Genomic DNA, 19512 nt, shown 5'->3' on the forward strand with positions numbered 1-19512 from the left:
AGAGAGAGAGAGAGAGAGAGAGAGAGAGAGAGAGAGAGAGAGAGAGAGAGACTATATAAACACATAACAATGAATATTTGATTACAGAACCATAAAAACAACCTTACCTTAATATCTTCTTCTGGCCATGAGTTCAGCATGGTTGCAATGTGACCTTTGTCATGAATAGTAATAAATAAACCTCTGGGGAAGAAAAAAATTAAATTAACATTGGAATATTGTGCATTTTATTTAATAAAATAACACATTGCATGCCAAGCCTATAGAGAACACACAATATACAGATGGGGTAGATCAACTGGAGGCCCATGGGCTGGATGTGGCCCTTCAATGGATTATTATTCTTCCTGCTCAAGAGCTCTACTGCCTTTGAATGACATCATCATTGTAGTACAATCTGGCCTGTGAACATGGAGTATAATTAATAGAACGATTGGGTCACTATATGGAAACAGCTGGACTGCACTGGAGAAAACTTTTGTTTGATTTCTGGCATTCACTGCCTCACTTTTTTCCCACTGAAAGGAATATTGTGCTGAGAGCGGCGTGTGAGCCAAAACAAGTCTCTCCACCTGGTCCATTTAGTCGGTTAAATCCTTAAATTGTTTTGTTTTAACAATTAAAATTGCTTAATATCTATCAAGGGTGTGTTTGAATTCCTTCACCGAGTCCTCACATCGTCGGCATGAAAGCTATTCCATGTGTTTATGACTCTTCCTCTATTGGAATGTCTCCCTTTCTGCTCTAGATCTAGAGGGACCACCAAACTAAAAATGCCAATACATGGGAAGAAACTGTCCACTAACTTAGCAGAGAGCTGCTTTGGTCCATTTGTAAAGCCCTCTACTGTTTTTAGGCCAAGTTGACAAGCTGTGTATCAGCAGCTGAACTTTGCCCCCAGGTGCATTTCTACACTCCCAGTTGAATCTCACCAAGTAGTAGGTTATGGGATGGAGATGGACACTAAAATATTTACCATCTAACTTCCTTCCCAGCAGCTTAAATTACACCAGTATTAAAAGCAAATATCAGGCAACATCTCCTGCACTAGTGGAGTATAAAAAATAAATAAAAAAATATATATGTCAAAGGGTGACAAGGGCATTTCTCAACAAAAGAAATACAAAGAATAAATAGATTAGATGGATATGATATAGAGCTCCACCAGATGAATAAAATGAGGAGTCTACCGTTTCTGGGGGATACTTCAATCAAAAGTTATGCCAGACAAAGCTCTGATAGTGACCCCCCTGTTCTGCTCCAGTCTCCTTTTCTATGCCCACTTGGTCCTTCTCCAGTCTGTCCTATTCTATGCCTGCTTGGTAAATCGCCAAGCTGTCCTATTCTATATCCACTTGGTCTATTTCCAGTCAGACCTATTCTATGTACACTTGGTCCTTCTCCAGCCTGTCCCATTCTCAGGCCCGGATTTGTGGAGAGGCCACCAAGGCTCAGCCTAGGGCTGTAGGATTTTAGGGGGCGGCATGCTGCCCAACCACACCCACATTGGTTAAAAAACACTGAGGAGGCGCAGGAGATATGATAGTTTTTTAAACTTCCCGTATGCCAATACCCATTGCTCTGGAAGTTTGCATGAATAAGGGGGGAGATGGGGGTGACGGACAACAGCAGGCCTAGGGGTGCCCACTATGTAAATTCGGCCCTATATATTCTCGGTCCTTCTCCAGTCTGCCCTATATATTCTGTGTCCACTTGGTCCTTCCCCAGTCAGTCCTATTCTGTGTCCACTTGGTCATTCTCCCGTCTGTCCTATTCTATGCCCAACTGGTCCTTCTGCAGCCTTTCCTATTCTATGTGCACTTGGTCATTCTCCAGTCTGTCCTACTCTATGCCCAACTGGTCTTTCTCCAGCCTGTCCTATTCTATATCCACTTGGTCCTTCTCCAGCCTGTCCTATTCTATGTACACTTGGTCCTTCTCCAGTCTGTCCTATTCTATGTCAAAACTGGTCCTTTTCCAGTCTGTCGTATTCTATGTCCAACTGGTCCTTCTCCAGTCTGTCCTATTCTATGTCCACTTGGTCCTATTCTGTGTCTATGTCCTTTTCCAGTCTGTCCTATTCTATGTCCAACTGGTCCTTCTCCAGTCTGTCCTATTTATGTCCACTTAGTCCTTCTCCAGCCTGTCCTATTCTATGTACACGTGGTCCTTCTCCAGCCTTTCCTTCTCCAGCCTGTCCTATTCTGTGTCCACTTGGTCCTTCACCAGTCTGTCCTATTCTATGTCCATTTGGTCCTTCTCCAGCCTGTCCTATTCTGTGTCCACTTGGTAATTTTCCAGTCTGTCCTATTCTATGTCCAACTGGTCCTTCTCCAGTCTGTCCTATTCTATGTCCACTTGGTCCTATTCTGTGTCTATGTCCTTTTCCAGTCTGTCCTATTCTATGTCCAACTGGTCCTTCTCCAGTCTGTCCTATTTTATGTCCACTTAGTCCTTCTCCAGCCTGTCCTATTCTATGTACACGTGGTCCTTCTCCAGCCTTTCCTTCTCCAGCCTGTCCTATTCTGTGTCCACTTGGTCCTTCACCAGTCTGTCCTATTCTATGTCCATTTGGTCCTTCTCCAGCCTGTCCTGTTCTGTGTCCACTTGGTAATTTTCCAGTCTGTCATATTCTATGTCCAACTGGTCCTTCTCCAGTCTATCCTATTCTATGTCCAACTGGTCTTTCTCCGGTCTGTCCTATTCTATGTCCACTTGGTCCTTCTTCAGTCTGTCCTATTCTATGTCCAACTAGTCCTTCTCCAGTCTGTCCTATTCTATGTCCACTTGGTTCTTCCCTTTGGGCCCCTGCTGTCTCTTGCCTGAAAACCTACCACATTCCCCTTTAGGAATAACACGATCAGCAAACAAGTGAGACATTTATCAGTTTCTCATATTCTACCAACATATCACATTTATATTTTAATAACCCAAGACATTAATCAGGAGCAGATGAGGAATGACATAAAACAATGACAAGTAGATCAGACTGGGGAGTTTACAGGCTCTTAATAAGTTGTGCAAAAAGCAGCGTGAGAGCAGAAAAATAGCCAGTGGCAAGTGTCCAAAAAGCAGCAATAACTTGTCTCCATGCACCGGGAGTCTCCTGCCCAGTGAGTACATAAATAATGGGCTAAGAGTGGAGGAGCATGTTAATAAATCATCACAGCCAGATAATAAACAAACGATTCCTCCTGTTTCTACCCCAGCCATTAGAGAAATCAGCTTGGATAAATAATAAGGTTTAGCTAATGAGTCCAAACAAATGAGGCCAGACCTTTTGTAGCTTTCCTCTCAAGCCTCATTTGTTTTTCAAAAAAGGGAATTTTAGTAATTTTTTTTTTCAGATAAATTTTTTATCCAGCCGGCATTTGTCACTTTAAAGCAAAGTTCTAAAACTATGAAAGTGCATTTGGCTTTTATGTAGCAATTCCCCCTTTATCCAAAGAGCATAATATGGGCTGTAAGATATTTCCCCCCTATGGGGCATGTATGAAGCCAACTCTGCTCTAATGACAACGTTTTCCTTTGCATTTGTGCCTATTTATAGTGAGCCGGGCTCTGTCTGTGCCAGTGTGTATTCACAGGATAATCACGGCTCCGCCTGAAACCTCCATTAGCCCCCGCCATACAGAATCAAGTGGATGTGCTTTAAGTCTCAGAACTCGCTTATGTGTTTGTGCAACAGAAAACAGAATAATTACTTGGACAATATGCACTCATGAGCTCTAATTACATAACGTGTATAATGTTAAGGATGCAGTTGTAGGGCAATCTAGTGTTGGACTGGGCCCTGGTGACTCAGACCCGCTCCCCACCTGAGACCCTGAGTGCTGCTCCAAGAAAGAAAAAAAACAAGGTGAGGGGAAAGCTGGAGGAGGGGGAGTTGAAGCTGGATGGGGCCTGGGACCCCTAAGGTGGTGACACCAATAGGCCCTGATCCCATTAGCAGCTCTGTATACAGCAATGATGCAATATGCTTGGTAAATAGGGTTGTGCCACCATCCTGGGCCGGAACTAGGGGTAAAAGAAAGCGGTCAGTGGTCCTTAAATTATTTATAGGTGGTTTAAAAGATAGGGAGGTATTGAAGGTTAAAGGGATACTATAAGAATATAGGCATTATCTCCTTAACAAAGGGATTTTGGACCACTAATTTTTCCAAAAGAGTTAAAATCGCATGACTGGAAGATAGTAGACAGGACTATGTATGTATACAATGAAATGTGCTATCAGAAGTGTAGCTGAAGAATTTCAGTAGGCTGCTTGAGACAAATCCTGATTTAAGATGCAAGCTGTGCTTGTTTAAGCTGTTGCAATCCTTCTGTTGGTCATGGCACCAGCCAGACCCCACACTTAAGCCAATAAGATCTAAGATGTGAGGGTCTAAGTTGACAGCTAAGATTGTCCAGAGTATTGGCAACTTTAGACCCAAGAATGGAGTCCATTATTTTTAGAAGATTGTACCAATCTCATAGTAGAAGTTGACAACCTGTATAATATTCTAAGATGGGCTGAAGCTGTGCTTAAGGCAAGAACAACCCCAATCTGGTGCAATCTGCTGCATTGCATTGGTTGATGTTCCAAATGACTGGCCAAAAACCCTATGTTACCAAGTTTGGCAATGGCCAACATACCGGCCGTTGTCTCAGTCCCATGGGAAAGTAACAAGGAAACGTTCATTCTAAGCTCTAGTATAATCCTTCTCTCTTCTTTTCAGACATTTACGAAGCCTGTTTCCTGAGATAACATTTACAGTTTCATTCAGGGAAACAACAATAAAAATACTTTCCGTATGAAATCAGTCAATGAAGAGACTAGGCATTCATAGCATCCATCTGCCCGCTGTTCTGTTGATTCAACAATTTATTGCCAGCTCAGTATTGTAAACGTCTCGCTCTGAACCTAAACACATGGGAGGGGACTTGATGGCAAACGACTTCTCTATTAGAATAAATGTCAGACATGTTCTGGGAAAATAACGCTCCCTCTGGGAATATGTGTTAATAAAAGTGAATGTAAAGCCTGGTTTAATCATTGCAAACTTTATATTTTTAAAGTGCCATGCTTATATTGTTCTTAGGAATGCACCAAATTCAAGATTGGGGATTCTTAGGGATGCACCGAATTCAGGACTGCCTTTTTCAGCAGGTTTCGGATACGGCTGAATCCAATTGTCTGGCTGAACCGAATCCAAAAAATCAAGTGACTTTTCATCACACAAACCGTGCATGGTGCCTCTTTTCCCCCTAATTTATATATGCAAACTAGGGTTCGGATTCGGTTTGGTATTTCACAAAGGATCCTAAAATAGTGGATTCGATGCATCCCTAATTTTTCTAAATACAGGTATGGGATCTTTTATCTGGAAACCGGTTATCCAGAAAGCTATGAATATGGGCCCTCTCTTAAAGAGTCCATTGAATTAAAATAATTAAAATTTTTAAAAATGATTTCCTTTTTCTCTGTAATAATAATACAGTATATTGTACAGGTATCCGGAAACCCAATTACATAAAGGCCATCTCCCATAGACTCCATTTTATCCAAAGAGTCCATTTTTTAAAAATAATTTCCTTTTTCTCTGTAATAATATTACAGTATATTGTACAGGTATGGGATCCTTTATTTGGAAGTCCGTTATCCAGAAAGCTCTGAATTATCGAAAGCCCGTCTCCCATAGACTCCCTTTTATCCAAATAATCCACAATAATTTCCTTTTTCTGTGTAATAATAAAACAGTAGCTTGTACTTGATCCCAACTAAGATATAATTAATCCTTATTGGAAGCAAAACCAGCCTAATGGCTTTATTTAATGTTTACATGATTTTCTAGTAGACTAAAGGTATGAAGATCCGATTTACGAAAAGATCCATTATCCAGAAAACCCCAGGTCCTGAGCATTCTGGATAACAGGTCCCATACCTGTACTTGATTCTAACTAAGTCACTATTAATCCTTATTGGTGTCAAAACAATCTTACCGGGTGTATTTAATTTATTCATTAGTTTATTCATTTTTAGTAGACTTAAGGTATGGAACCCAAATCACTGAAAGACCCCTTATAGAGGAAAAACCCATGTTTCAAGCATCCTGGATAACAGGTAGCCCTAGCTACTAGCCCAAGCCCAGGTAGCCCTAACTATTAGCCCTAGCCCAGGTAGCCCTAGCCACTAGCCCTAGCCCAGAATAACAGAAAATGAAGAAGCACAGGGAAGAAGGGGCAATTTATTGGTCGACATAAGGAGAGTTTGGCCAATCAGAACCCGAAGCACTACAGGTACAAGGGCTTTATGTGGAGTATTTTGGGCTGAAAGAGAGGAACCAACTAATCTTTGAACCCCAAACACTCTATACAAAAAACTGCAGATCAAAAAAGAAAACCTGACTATTGGAAGCTATAGGTTACCTGAACAGCTGCCTGGTAGATCTAAGAACAGCACTCAATTGTAAAATCCAGGTCCCACTGAGACACATTCAGTTACATTAAGTAGGAGAAACAACATATGCCCGAAAGCAGTTCCATCCTAAAGTGCTGGCTCTTTCTGAAAGAGCATTTCCAGGCAAATTGACCTGAGATGCACCTACACACCAATATTATACATTTAAAAAGAAAATACATTTGCTGGTTCAAGGAATTACATTTTATAGAGTGAATTATTCTCGGTGTAAACAGTAATTTAGAAATAAATGCGACATAAAAATCATGACAGAATCCCTTTAAATGACTTGTTATTGATTTGTCCTGGTTGCGTCTGGGATCTGAACCAGGGTCTCTAGAATGAGAACTTATCAAAACCAATCTTTGAACAGAAAAAACTCCCAAATATCACTATTCCTGAGGGAACCTCCACAATACACAAACGGAAAGGAAAAACTGAGATATCACTTGTTTGGACGGGTCCAGTGTTCCATTTATCCTATTCCCTTGCCAAGTCAGAGCATTTATATAGTCATGTCATGCTCGCTTTACACGGGGACTCCCGGAGGAAAGCTAAAAGACAAGCTTTTTAACATTTTGTAAAAACCGTATCCGCATAATGGAATTACAAGGCAGGCCCTACAGCAGTGGATCATTAATTATTCAGTGGAAACACCATTACGGTCATGTGGGACTTGAACTGTTTTTCTACAGAGGTAGGAAACGGTTTTATGATACCTGTTTAAACAATCTCAGCAGCGGTTTAGGGAAATGAAAAATATACATGTACTAGAATAAGTTGATATATAATTCTTCTTCTCACATTCTAACACTACTCATTTGTGGCCTTAGTTTTGTCAGTGCAGCGCAGAGAGGTCTGGACACTTGGATAGAAGTGAGTTGACCTTATGGTCATGGTGTAGATGCAACAAGCAGGGAAGAGCATCACAAGTGACATTATTATTATTATTGCCAATTATTATAGTGCCAACATATTGTGCAGTGCTGTACACTTATCCACTCACTGAAGAAGATAAACCTGAGCAGCTGAAGGCTAAGCTGGTCAGACACTAGCCAACTTGGCCACCAAACTGTTTTGACCTTACACCACAACATGAAAAAAATGGAGGCACGTGTTATAGATACACACAGCAGGGAAGAGCATCACAGGAGATATTAACCACTGACTGGAGAAGATAAACCTGAGCAGCTGAAGTTGAGCTGGTCATACACTAGCCAATTTGTCCACCCAACTATGTTGACCTTACACCACAACATGAAAAAAATAGAGGCACGTGGTATAGATACACAGCAGGGAAGAGCATCACATGTCTGGACCATACACTGGCCACCTTTGAGTAGGTGTAAATTATTGCCCAATGTATGTGCCCACAATGACAGCCTACTGACCCATCAAACCAGATCTTGGTCAGGGAGGTAGAAAAACCCTATAGGGCAGGGCTCGCCCAAAGTTTCTACCCTGGACACCATTTTACCACTTCTTGTGTATGGTCAGCTTTAATCTATTAGAGTGCCATTCACTCTGCTGACAGATAATATATAGCTCAATAAAGATGGGAAGTAGTAAGAGATTTCTGGGGCACATGGACACCTGTGTAGCCATAAACCTTGAGTTGATTGCCCAAAGGAGAAAAAACAAATGGCTCCTTGTATACGGTTTATGTCTTATAAGAAATAAGATCAGGTCTCATTTTTGTAGTTATCTATATGTGGCCAATACACCCAACAGTCATTCAATCAACACAGACTACCTTTTAGCTTATTAAAATAAGGGGTTTTCTATTTCTATTTTTCTACTTTTACTGCCCAATAAATGGCTTTGTTTCTTCTTGCCTTGGTGTCAGGTTTTTGTTATTGGTGATTGCTCTATTTGACCTTGGGAACCACAGGATGGCAGTGGGAGGTTTCTCAGTAAGGGGCGTATCACCAATCAGGAGGTGCTTAGTATACCAAGGAAACACATGCAGATACAGGTATGGGATCAGTTATGCAGAAACCCGTAATCCAGAAAGCTCTATATTACAGGAAGGCCATATCCCATAGACTCCATTTTATCCAAATTATTATAGATGATTCCCTTTTTTCTCTGTACTTGATCCCAACTAAGATTTAATTAATCCTTATTGGAAGCAAAACCAGCCTAATTAATTAATGTTTACATGATTTTCTAGTAGACAAGGTATGAAGATCCTAATTACGGAAAGATCCATTATTCAGAAAAACCACAGGTCTTGAGCATTCTGGATAACAGGTCCTATACCTGTATAATAGTGGACAAGTGACAGGTCAAGTCAGGTCCTGTAACAAGTTCATATATCTTGGTCTGTTTACTCTTCAGTCACGTCATGTGAAATAATTAAAAATCCCTTTCTTTTGTGTTCAGTAAACAAAATAAACTTTACTTACACTATAAAAATTATTAAAATCTTGTTGCTTTGTTCTTTTGAAATCCACAATTACAGCACTTAGGAGAGCGCCATTTTGTGAACACTGTTTTTATCGCAAGCTTGTGTTGTCCAAAAATCTTGTGCCAGAATGGGGGGGACCGGGTGCCCGGGCCCCAGGGGTGCTTCGCCAATGAGGCAAGTTGAAGCTGTCGCCTCAGGCGGCAGCGCCCCACTAGGTACCAGGGGCAGCAAAAATGCTGCTCCTGGTACATTAAGAGCGAATTTCCGGGGGAGGGGGGGCAGCAGCAACTGCTGCTGCCTCAGGCGGCGAAGGGGCACTACCAGTTATAGACAGTGAGCAGTGAGGTGGAATGTGAGGAGGGCAGTGACATCTAGAAGTACAGAACAGAAAGTGAAAGTAATTGCCTGCCCTGCCTCTATGCAATATTTGTTGACAACTGAGATGTTTAAATACCTTTATAACAGGTATGGATGTGTTTATTAAAAAAAATAAATTGTGTTTCTATTGTGTTCTATTTGCAAAGGACTTTTATTATACAGCTTTAAATGGCTGGGTGATAAGTCCCCTTTAAGTCCTATAAGTAAATGGCGCCTACTTATTGAGTACACACAGACAGACAGCAATATAAGGGAAAACAGTATCCGTTAACACCGCTGCAAATGTGTTTTCATTGCAGACTTTAGAACAAGACAGTTCTATATACTTTGTTTTATGTTAATCCAGGTGGCTTCCTGTGCTCGGAAGTATTATAAACGGACAAGAATCTTTATAAATCCGACGCAAATTCACAAATGGTTCCCTACAGCGAGCGGCGGTATTTAATGCTATCAGGCGTGTGGGTGATGGATGGTGTTTGCAGACAAAGTTTATTCTTGTTTGTGTCAGAGCCGATAGGATCTCAGCGCAACACCAAAATGTTATCTCTCTGCAGAATAAACACTGGAATGATTTCAGGATGACAAATGATTTTTAATAGGAATATGCCTTAAATCAAAAGTACATGGACGTGCCAACATCTGCAGGCCATAGCACCGAATATGCACCGAATTTGCACATGGCCAGGAGGTAAAGCAAACAAACAGACAAGCCATCACCTTGGTAATAGCAGTGCAGGAAAGCATTAGATAAGCAATGAATTTTGGGATGTAATTTTGCTGTCAAAGACCAGAAGAAAAGGGATGGAATAATATAAATTTATCACTGACACGATTCCTCTAAAAAAAGCAAACAGTCTTTGACCAAATTGAACATAATTTTCATGTAGGAGCATTTTAACTGGAATAGTAAATATACACGGAATGGGAAAATGGGTGAAAGGCACCATTTATTACCCCTACTGTAATTTATAAGGATATTAGAAGCTACTGAGGGGTTCTGTGACCATATAAAGGCACAAGCTGCAGGCTGAGTTATACAGGGAACTCTGAGTATCACTCATGTATTATAAGGGATAATGTACCCCCTACTGTAAATGATAAGGATATTAGAAGTCACTGAGGGGTTGTTCTGTAACCATATAAAGGCACAAGGCTGCAGGCTGAGTTATACAGGGAACTCTGAGTATCACACATGTATTATAAGGGATAATGTACCCCCTACTGTAAATGATAAGGATATTAGAAGTCACTGAGGGGTTCTGTGACCATGTAAAAGCACAAGGCTGCAGGCTGAGTTATACAGGGAACTCTCCGTATCATTCATGTATTATAAGGATAATGTACCCCCTACTGTAAATGATAAGGATATTAGAAGTCACTGAGGGGTTGTTCTGTGACCATATAAAGGCACAAGCTGTAGGCTGAGTTATACAGGAAACTCTGAGTATCACTCATGTATTATAAGGGATAATGTACCCCCTACTGTAAATGATAAGGATATTAGAAGTCACTGAGGGGTTGTTCTGTGACCATATAAAGGCACAAGGCTGCAGGCTGAGTTATACAGGGAACTCTGATTATCACTCATGTATTATAAGGGATAATGTACCCCCTACTGTAAATGATAAGGATATTAGAAGTCACTAAGGGGTTGTTCTGTGACCATATCAAGGCACAAGGCTGCAGGCTGAGTTATACAGGGAACTCTGAGTATCACTCATGTATTATAAGGGATAATGTACCCCTACTGTAAATGATAAGGATATTAGAAGTCACTAAGGGGTTGCTCTGTGACCATATAAAGGCACAAGGTTGCAGGCTGAGTTATACAGGGAACTCTGAGTATCACTCATGTATTATAAGGGATAATGTACCCCCTACTGTAAATGATAAGGATATTAGAAGTCACTAAGGGGTTGCTCTGTGACCATATAAAGGCACAAGGTTGCAGGCTGAGTTATACAGGGAACTCTTCTGCTTGGCCCATTACTGGTTGACATCATCATTTCATTATAATATGAACTCTGAACATATATACATATAGTGAATAACTGGTAGACAGGCTTGGTTTATGATATAGACATTTAACTCCTCTGTGTACCATAAATATCTTCACAGCAGATTGCTATGACAAATAAGGCCACTGTATACACTGTTTTAACCTTATCTGAACTCTATATTGTCTCACAAGGAGGTCAACAATTGCCTAGGAAATCCAGGCCCAACTACATTATTGTTTTTGTTATTTTAAAGGCCTTCAATCTGGTCACACCTTCCTTTCCCTTCCTAAGGAAACTGCAGATCAATTAAGATAAAACTAAATTGTATAACTTGAAAGTTAACTGTAAATGAATATTTGTTGCCCTTAAACGGAGGGTTCAAGTAGAAGTGGTGGAAATAATCCTTTACAGGAAGCCTTTAGGGGTGGGAAGCAGCGACAGGGCCATTTGTACATGAATTATCTGTAATGCTTATTATCGCTGTCATTATGGGAATGTACCCGGCAAAAGAAATGCAATTCCTGAATTCATTACAATAATCTCTGTATTTCCTATTGACAATTACGGCTGTTTCTGAAGTTATTCTCCCTTTAACAGATTATGCATAGGAGTCATACAGTGCAAGAGACATCCAGAGGAAATTTAAACAATATTTACAATTTTTGTTCAATTACATTTTCTTCAATATATCTACCTGGAAAGGTAGAACCTGGAAATAACTACATAGATCATTAGGTCTCTTCTGTCTGCCCAAGCTATGGGATCGCTAACACCCTGGCTATGTATGGCCCTGTCTATGTCAGAATGATGCTACTAACGTTTGCTTTTCCGTGATCTGATTGGCTAATACAATTCAGCCAACTCGATCAATGACTAGCAGAAATAGCAAAAGAAGGGGCATGTGTACTAGCGAGCATTGCTGGCACCTCCCTGTGACGTAAGTTTGAAGCCCCTGGCTGGAAGAGTGAAGAAGCAGATATTAAAAGCGAACCTTTTTTAAATAAAAAAATTGCAAATATAGTTTAAATGGCCATATCTCTTTATTTTCGGAACCTGGAATATAGGTGAACATCCCCTTTAGGGTAATCGGGGAGATTAGTCGCCCGGCGACAAATCTCCTCCTCTTCGGGTGATTAATCTCCCCGAACTGCCTCCCCGCCAGCTAGAATGTAAATCACCGGCAGGATGGCACTCGGAGTGATTTGTTTTCTGAAGTCGCCCAAAGTTTCCTTGTGAGGCAACATCGGGGAACGAATTCAAGCTCCTATTTGAATGTAAATTTATCACACCTCGACCATGGAAACAGTCCTAATTCGAATACTCGCCATCTAAAACCTGCCGAGTTTATGTACAAGTCAATGGCAGAGGCACGTTGAGCGATTTGGAGATGATAATAGCCTTCCTCGAGTTTTTTTCGGAAGAAAAACTAGATTTGTACACATCGAATACAAATCGGATACAATTCAAATTTTCTGGTTGGATCGATTAGATCGAATATTAGACATTCAATGTTTTTCTTAAATAACCTCCCAGTCAAATTGTGAGTATATTCGAATTATAAAAAATTCACAGGAATTCGACCTTTGATAAATCCACTATTTTGGGATTCGGCCAAACTGCTCAACACAGAACAAAATCCGAACCCTAATTTACATATGCAAATCAGAGCAAGGAAGGGTAATTGAGAATTCACACGGGTAAAAAAATGTTTACTTTCTTGTTTGTGTGATAAAAAGTCCTGTGATTTTAAGGATTTGGATTCAGTTCAGCCAGGCACGTGGACTCGTGGAAAAGTGTGAATGCTGAAACCCTAATCACTCGAATTTTTCTGGCTTTTTTCCAGAATCGTTTGTTTTTTTCAGTTTTTTGCCTGAAAAAAAAAATTGGATTTTCAGGTGAAACCCACTGAAGACCCCGATAACTTTAATTTGGGATAGGTGCCTCTACCATTGACTTATAACCCCCTTAATATTATATAAGATATGTATTATGTAATATTATGAGACAATTTGCAATTGGTTTTTATTATTTGTGTTTTTTTGAGTTATTTGATCTTTTCATTCAGCAGCTCTCCAGTTTGCAGTTTCAGCAATCTGGTTGCTAGGGTCCAAATTCCCCTAGTAACCATGCATTGATTTGAATAAGAGACAGATATGAATAGGAGAGGCCTGAATAGAAAGATGAGTAATAAAAAGTAGCAATAACAATATATTTGTAGCCGTAAAGAGCATTTGTTTTTTAGATGGGGTCAGTGACCCCCCATTTGAAATCTTGAAAGAGGCAGAAGAAGAAGGCAAATAATCCAAAAACTACAAAAAATGAAGACCAATTTGCTAAGATTTGGCCATTCTATAACATATTAAACATTAACTTAAAGGTGAACCACTCATTTAAAGAGTTAAACTCTCTTTTCTCAGAGACTGATATTGTCCAATGTTGCCAGGTTTGAAGGAAGTCATTAGGTTAACCAATGGATTTGCTCCAACTTGAGTCAGATATCCTTGTGGGATGAACGAAACATTTTCGGGGTTTGTTCTGCCATTTGAGCTTTATTATCTTGTATCTTGCATGTGGAGCTGCTTGGATTATTTTCCATGAGGAAGAAATTAGAACTATAGGCAAAAGCAAAAACATATTCTGGGCCCCTTGCAAATGGTGGGAGAGCTCTGTATGCTTCTAGGCTCTGCTGAAGCCCCTGACAATAGAAATTTGAACTATTAACTGTGCAAGGAGCCCTTGGGCAATGCAGGAATGGTGGGGCCTGCTTCAAGGGAAGACAAACGTAAATCCTGGATATGCAACATCTAACCTTAGACAATCCAGCTGACAGTTGTATGCCGGGTGGTGGCTCCTAGTCAGGCTTCACTGATGTACATTGAAACCATATAGTCCTTGTTAGACAAGGACTAATGCCTTCTCTTACTCTAAAACTGACACTGAACAGTGCATCATATTCAAATATTCAATAAAGCATATAGCTTATATATGTCAATATGCATTTAGTAGAAAAAAAGCCACCAAAACGAAAGGGCAATTCCAGGCCTGGAGATATCTTGTGTTGTATTTGACACGATAGCATCAGCCATCTTGCTATTGCCCTTTCTACTATTGCTGGGGTGCCGCCACCCCTCCCGGGACCTGGGTTGAACAATAGGGGGCAGATGTATCAAGGTTCGAATTGAAAATGCGAAGTAAAAAAAAATTTGAATTTCGAGCTATTTTTTGTGTATTCGAATACCGAAATTTATCATGTACTGTCTCTTTAAAAATTCGACTTCGACCATTCACCTCCTAGAACCTATTTGGAGTCAATTGGTGGACTTTAAAAAAATAAAGTTTTTCTTTGAAAATACTTCGAACGATTGAATACCGCCTATTTACCCGCAAAAAAAGAAAAGAAAAAAAAAACTTCGATTTTTTAAATAAATTTCGGTTGGTCTTTTTTTATTCGAATTTCGAAGTTATCAGAGTTCAAAAAAACTAGGGATGCATCGAATCCAGGATTCGGCCTTTTTCAGCAGGATTTGGATTCGGCCGAATCCTTCTGCCTGGCCGAACCGAATCCTAATTTGCATATGCAAATTATGGGCAGGGAGGGAAATTGCGTGACTTTTTGTCAGAAAACAAGAAAGTAGAAAATGTTTTTCCCTTCAAAGCCCTAATTTGCATATGCAAATTAGGGTTCGGATCCGGTTCGGTATTCGCCCAAATTTTTCACGAAGGATTCGGGGGTTCGGCCGAATCCAATAAAGTGGATTCGGTGCATCCCTAAAATAACTCGGCCGATCTGTTCTTTTACTACTTTATTTGATCTGAATGGTTAGTGGCCGATATTGCAGGTAAATCTGCACGTCTATGGCCATCTTAAGGCAGATTTGCCGTCAGAGAATATACACCATAAGTGATCAATAAAACATCTTGAGAAAAAAACAACTATTTAGGAATGAGCTAAGATCAATAAAAACAACACATCAGTCACAACGGTAAAGGGATAAATACTAGAATGATTGATTCCAAATTAAGACCCCTGGGATGTGCTGTAATCATCCCTATTGATAAGGAATAAATGCCCACTCTTTCCTAAACTGTCAGCTAGGAGAGCCAAGTGCTCCTCCAGAGACATTGGTAGACTTGGAAACATAACAGCCCTTATTTGTTCTTGTATTTTGGATACGTGTTTGCTCTTGGTTTCTACTTGATTATATGGCTATTGGGAATATCAGGAGCAATTGTATTTCAATTAACAGAAATAAGTAGTATTTCAGCTCTTTAGTATAAACTGCTTTGCAAAAACAAATAAAGATGATAAGAGATAGACAAGCAGAGTATTCAGAGTACATGGCAATTACTGATGAAAGAATAAGAATATACGCAGACTCTTTCCTGCTCAAACTGTAACACCCGGCTTGGATTTGAACCAGGAACTCACTGCTTGCTGTCCTGTCTCCTTGTATCTCACCTATTGAGCAGACAGCTAGGATCCTGGTTCACTTTAATGATAACATTATTTTTTCGGGCAGGAACGATGGCTATAGGTGGTCTCTATTAACCCACACCTGTTCTATATCTCTAATTATACAGCCTATCTATACCTGCATCTCTGTTTCTTCCACACCCGTTATAGGTCTATCTAGAATAGTTCTTGGGAGTGATTCTCTTCTGCTAATCTGATTCTGACCCCCTGATTGTATCCTGACTTTGACTGAACTCTGCCTGGACCGACCTTCTTTGCCTGCTTGACTTCTCTTCTGGATTCCGATTTTGTACCTTGTTAACAATTGATTTTGACCTTGTCTGCCTGACCCTGATTCTTGTAAACTACCTCAATCCTCATTATAAAATCTGGTTCCCTTGCTTGCTCAGAACCTTTGCCCTGATCCTCTCACTTTAAGGGCAGACACACACAGTCCGATTCAGGGAGATTAGTCGCCCTTTGACAAATCTCCTCTTCTTCGGGGTGACTTATCTCCCCGAATTTAAGATTTTAATCAGGATTGTAGAACAAGAGCAAGACATAATAATTCTCACATAAATGGTCAATGGTCCACCCTCTCATATTCTTCTAATCCACTATGCCTAGATCCCTCCACCACCATAGATCTAAGGTTCATCAGCAAGACATAATTCTCCCATAAATAGTCAATGGTCCATCTCATATTCTTCTGATCCACTATGCCCAGATCACTCCACCACTATAGATCTAAGGTTCATCAGCAAGAAATAATAATTCTTCCATAAATGGTCAATGGTCCATCATCTCATACTTCTGATCCACAATGCCCAGATCCCTTCACCCCAATAGATCTAAGGTTCATCAGAGTGGTACACATCAGTTATTTTTATACTAAAGAGTTCTGATATTTTGAGAGTCTTAACCAACCCATCTGATAATGAATTTTTCTGGTCTGTCAGATACACTTGATGAACATATTCAGGAACAATATGTAAGCAATCTAGCCATGCAATTATCAAAGTAGTAAGGGAGCTACTCGCGAAACGCGTCAGATGATGTGGGTCAGTGACCTGTTGGAATAAACCAACCTTTTTATCTAACCGGAGTGCCACCTTTTCATCTTTTGAGCTACTATCAAAAGCAGTAGATACATTTTAATATACATTTTCTAAAAAAAAAAGTGGCGTGTGTGTGTGTGCATGCGTGCAGCTCTCTCTTATATATACACCTTGTGTCTAAATCACCCACAAAGACCTTAATTTCTTATCATGCACCCAGATTCTGCATGGGGTGTAACCTACCCCCGCCAACCCATACAAATGTTTTGGTGCCTTGTGTTACAGAGATCCCTGACTGCATGCATCACTTGCTAATGTAGAAGATATGCGTCTTACCGTGGTCTCCTGAAAGCAAGTCCATATTGTTGGCAAGCCAGTCCAACAGTTGGCGTGTACACAATGGGCATGAACCTCTCAATGTCAGAGGTAAGGACACGGTAGAAAAGCTTCTCGTTCCTGTCTTGTAAGGTCATCAGGATGATATATCTGTATGGGCAAAAAGATTGAACCAAGAAATGAAAGTCTTGTAATATCCAGTTGCTATTGCTAAACTATAGCTGCCAGCACCCTCAGTCAGGTCAGCAGCTGGGTAGAAATTGAAGCAGGTGATGGGAGATGTAGTAGAAATTGTTTCCTACATGGCATCAGTTTTTCACCCTGGAGCTCCGTCTTAAATTAGCACTGTATATTAGGCTAATGAACCCAAGTGACACTTATTGTTGTTGCTGTGACCAGCCCAATGCCCTTTCTGTCAAAATATAAATATGCGTATCTTGACAGCGCTATATAAATAAATGATGAAATATTCTGTGTAAAAAAGGGGGGTGAAGGTCAAAAAGCAACAGAATCCACCATGTTCACAGTCCTTTAATAAGTAACATTACAGTTACCCCAAAAAAATACAGGTTCAATCTCACTCCCCTTCCCCCATATGGGAACAGCAGTTTTTTGCCCTATATGACTTGTTTGCTACTGTACCCACTTTATCAGTATCTCTAATAGAATGTGTATTTCAGGAACCCTACATCTAAGTAGGGGTGTGCCTTATAGAGTAAATGCGTTTGTGGAGATGTATCTTTGTGGGTAAGACCTGTCTTACTCTATACAGGAATTCTATTTGCCACAATACAACAATGGCTAGGGTTGGGAGTAATAGGGGGCAATTGCAGGACCCTTTTGCTAATTAAAAACGTGTCCATGAGGTACTTGGTAATTTTATCTATTAAATGCCAAGAGCACCACAGGACACTGAATTCTACTTTATGCTTAGTTATGGGACTACATGGACATAGCCAAAGCATTACATTTTTGCCTCAAACTTTGGAATCATACATGCTTATAACCAAAGCTAGACTTGGTTTTAACTATTGTTACATGCCACTAGCCACCATGCTAAGGTGTTAAAGGAGAACTAAAGCCTTACTAAAGAAGTAGCTAGAAATCTTATACATTATGTTTTGTGCTTCTGTACCAGCCCAAGGCAACCACAGCCCTTTAGCAGTAAAGATCTGTGTCTCCAAAGATGCCCCAGTAGCTCCCCATCTTCTTTTCTGCTGATTCACTGCTCATGCTCTGTGCTGCTGTCACTTACTGAGCTTAGGGACCCACTCACAATATACAGTACACATAGAATAGAAATGTCACAATATAAGGCTGATTAGTAATTAATACACATAATTACTACATGGCAGCACAGAAACCAGTGCAATTAGCATCAGAATTTAATAATCAGCAAACCTGTAGCATCAGCTTATATTACAGGGGAAGCTCATTTTCTGATGGATAATTAGTGACGAGCCCTAAGCTTAGCTTCTCAACAGCCAATCAGAGCCCACTGAGCATGTGAGTGTCACAGACACTTTCCAAGATGGTGACCCCCTGTGACAAGTTTGAAGTCCTGGATCATTGCTGCTATTGACAAGCTGAAACTTTAGCCTCGTGCGATAAGGTCACTATATAAAATATGGTATTATTGGCCATATTTATTTTTAGGGTTTAGTTCTCCTTTAAGCATATAACTGAGTGGTGGAGTTCTTTGTGTGGAGGACTGGAGGTATACCCACAGCATCAAATATTTCTGGAGCCACTCTTTGCAGGCTTGAATCCTGAAACTACATGTTTTTCATTAATGAAGCTGCAGTACATTACAGTAAATATATAAAGATTAAATGCTGATTGTATGCAATGGGATAAAGGTAAAGTGCACATTATTCAGAGAGACTCGCTCATAAAATTTGCAATGAGCAAAACTTTGAGAATAAAAATTGCACGTCACAATGTAATATTCTTCATTAGGCTTTTATTGCATTATGAATCTTAATTGCGCATTGCGAACCTTAAACACCTGCTCTGGAGTTTCTTTAAATATTTTGTTGCAAAAAACGGTTTACGGTTGCGAAATTTAATTACATACACTATAGAATTCGCAAACGCTATCCTGCTGTTGTATGAGGGGCAAAGTATTCGCATAGGCATCATTTTTCAATTTGCGAACATTTATTCGCCCTGCGAACGAATTGCAAACTTGTTTTGCGTTTGCAACCGATATTACATTCCCCCATTAGGCTTTTACTGATCTACTTCAGTCACAGTTGAATAGTTAGATGGGTTTCTAGACCAGGGCAAAACATGGCCCCGTGTGGAATTCCCTACAAATAAGAATGGCTCCTACTTATACAAGGTGAGTGCTTCTTAGCAATCCAGTTCATTCTTAGCCTGTGTGTTGTAGACGCATCTTGGTTATACTAAGGATGAGTTTATAAGCAAAAAAGAGG

The 19512-nt window shown here is 40.2% G+C and overlaps 1 protein-coding gene across 4 annotated transcripts in view; it reads right to left on the reverse strand.

Moving 5' to 3' along the window:
• The window catches only part of me3.L (malic enzyme 3, NADP(+)-dependent, mitochondrial L homeolog), a 127354-nt gene that overhangs the window by 64212 nt on the left and 43630 nt on the right, over positions 1-19512 (reverse strand). For all 4 annotated transcript variants that reach the window (XM_041581067.1, NM_001095050.1, XM_041581066.1 and 1 more), the window contains 2 exon segments: positions 17075-17224; positions 108-183 (listed from right to left, as the gene is read on the reverse strand). In XM_041581067.1, coding sequence (XP_041437001.1) covers positions 108-183; positions 17075-17224 — 226 coding nt within the window.

This window comes from Xenopus laevis, chromosome 2L, assembly GCF_017654675.1.
Source record: "Xenopus laevis strain J_2021 chromosome 2L, Xenopus_laevis_v10.1, whole genome shotgun sequence".
In the NCBI taxonomy this organism is placed as follows: domain Eukaryota; kingdom Metazoa; phylum Chordata; class Amphibia; order Anura; family Pipidae; genus Xenopus; species Xenopus laevis.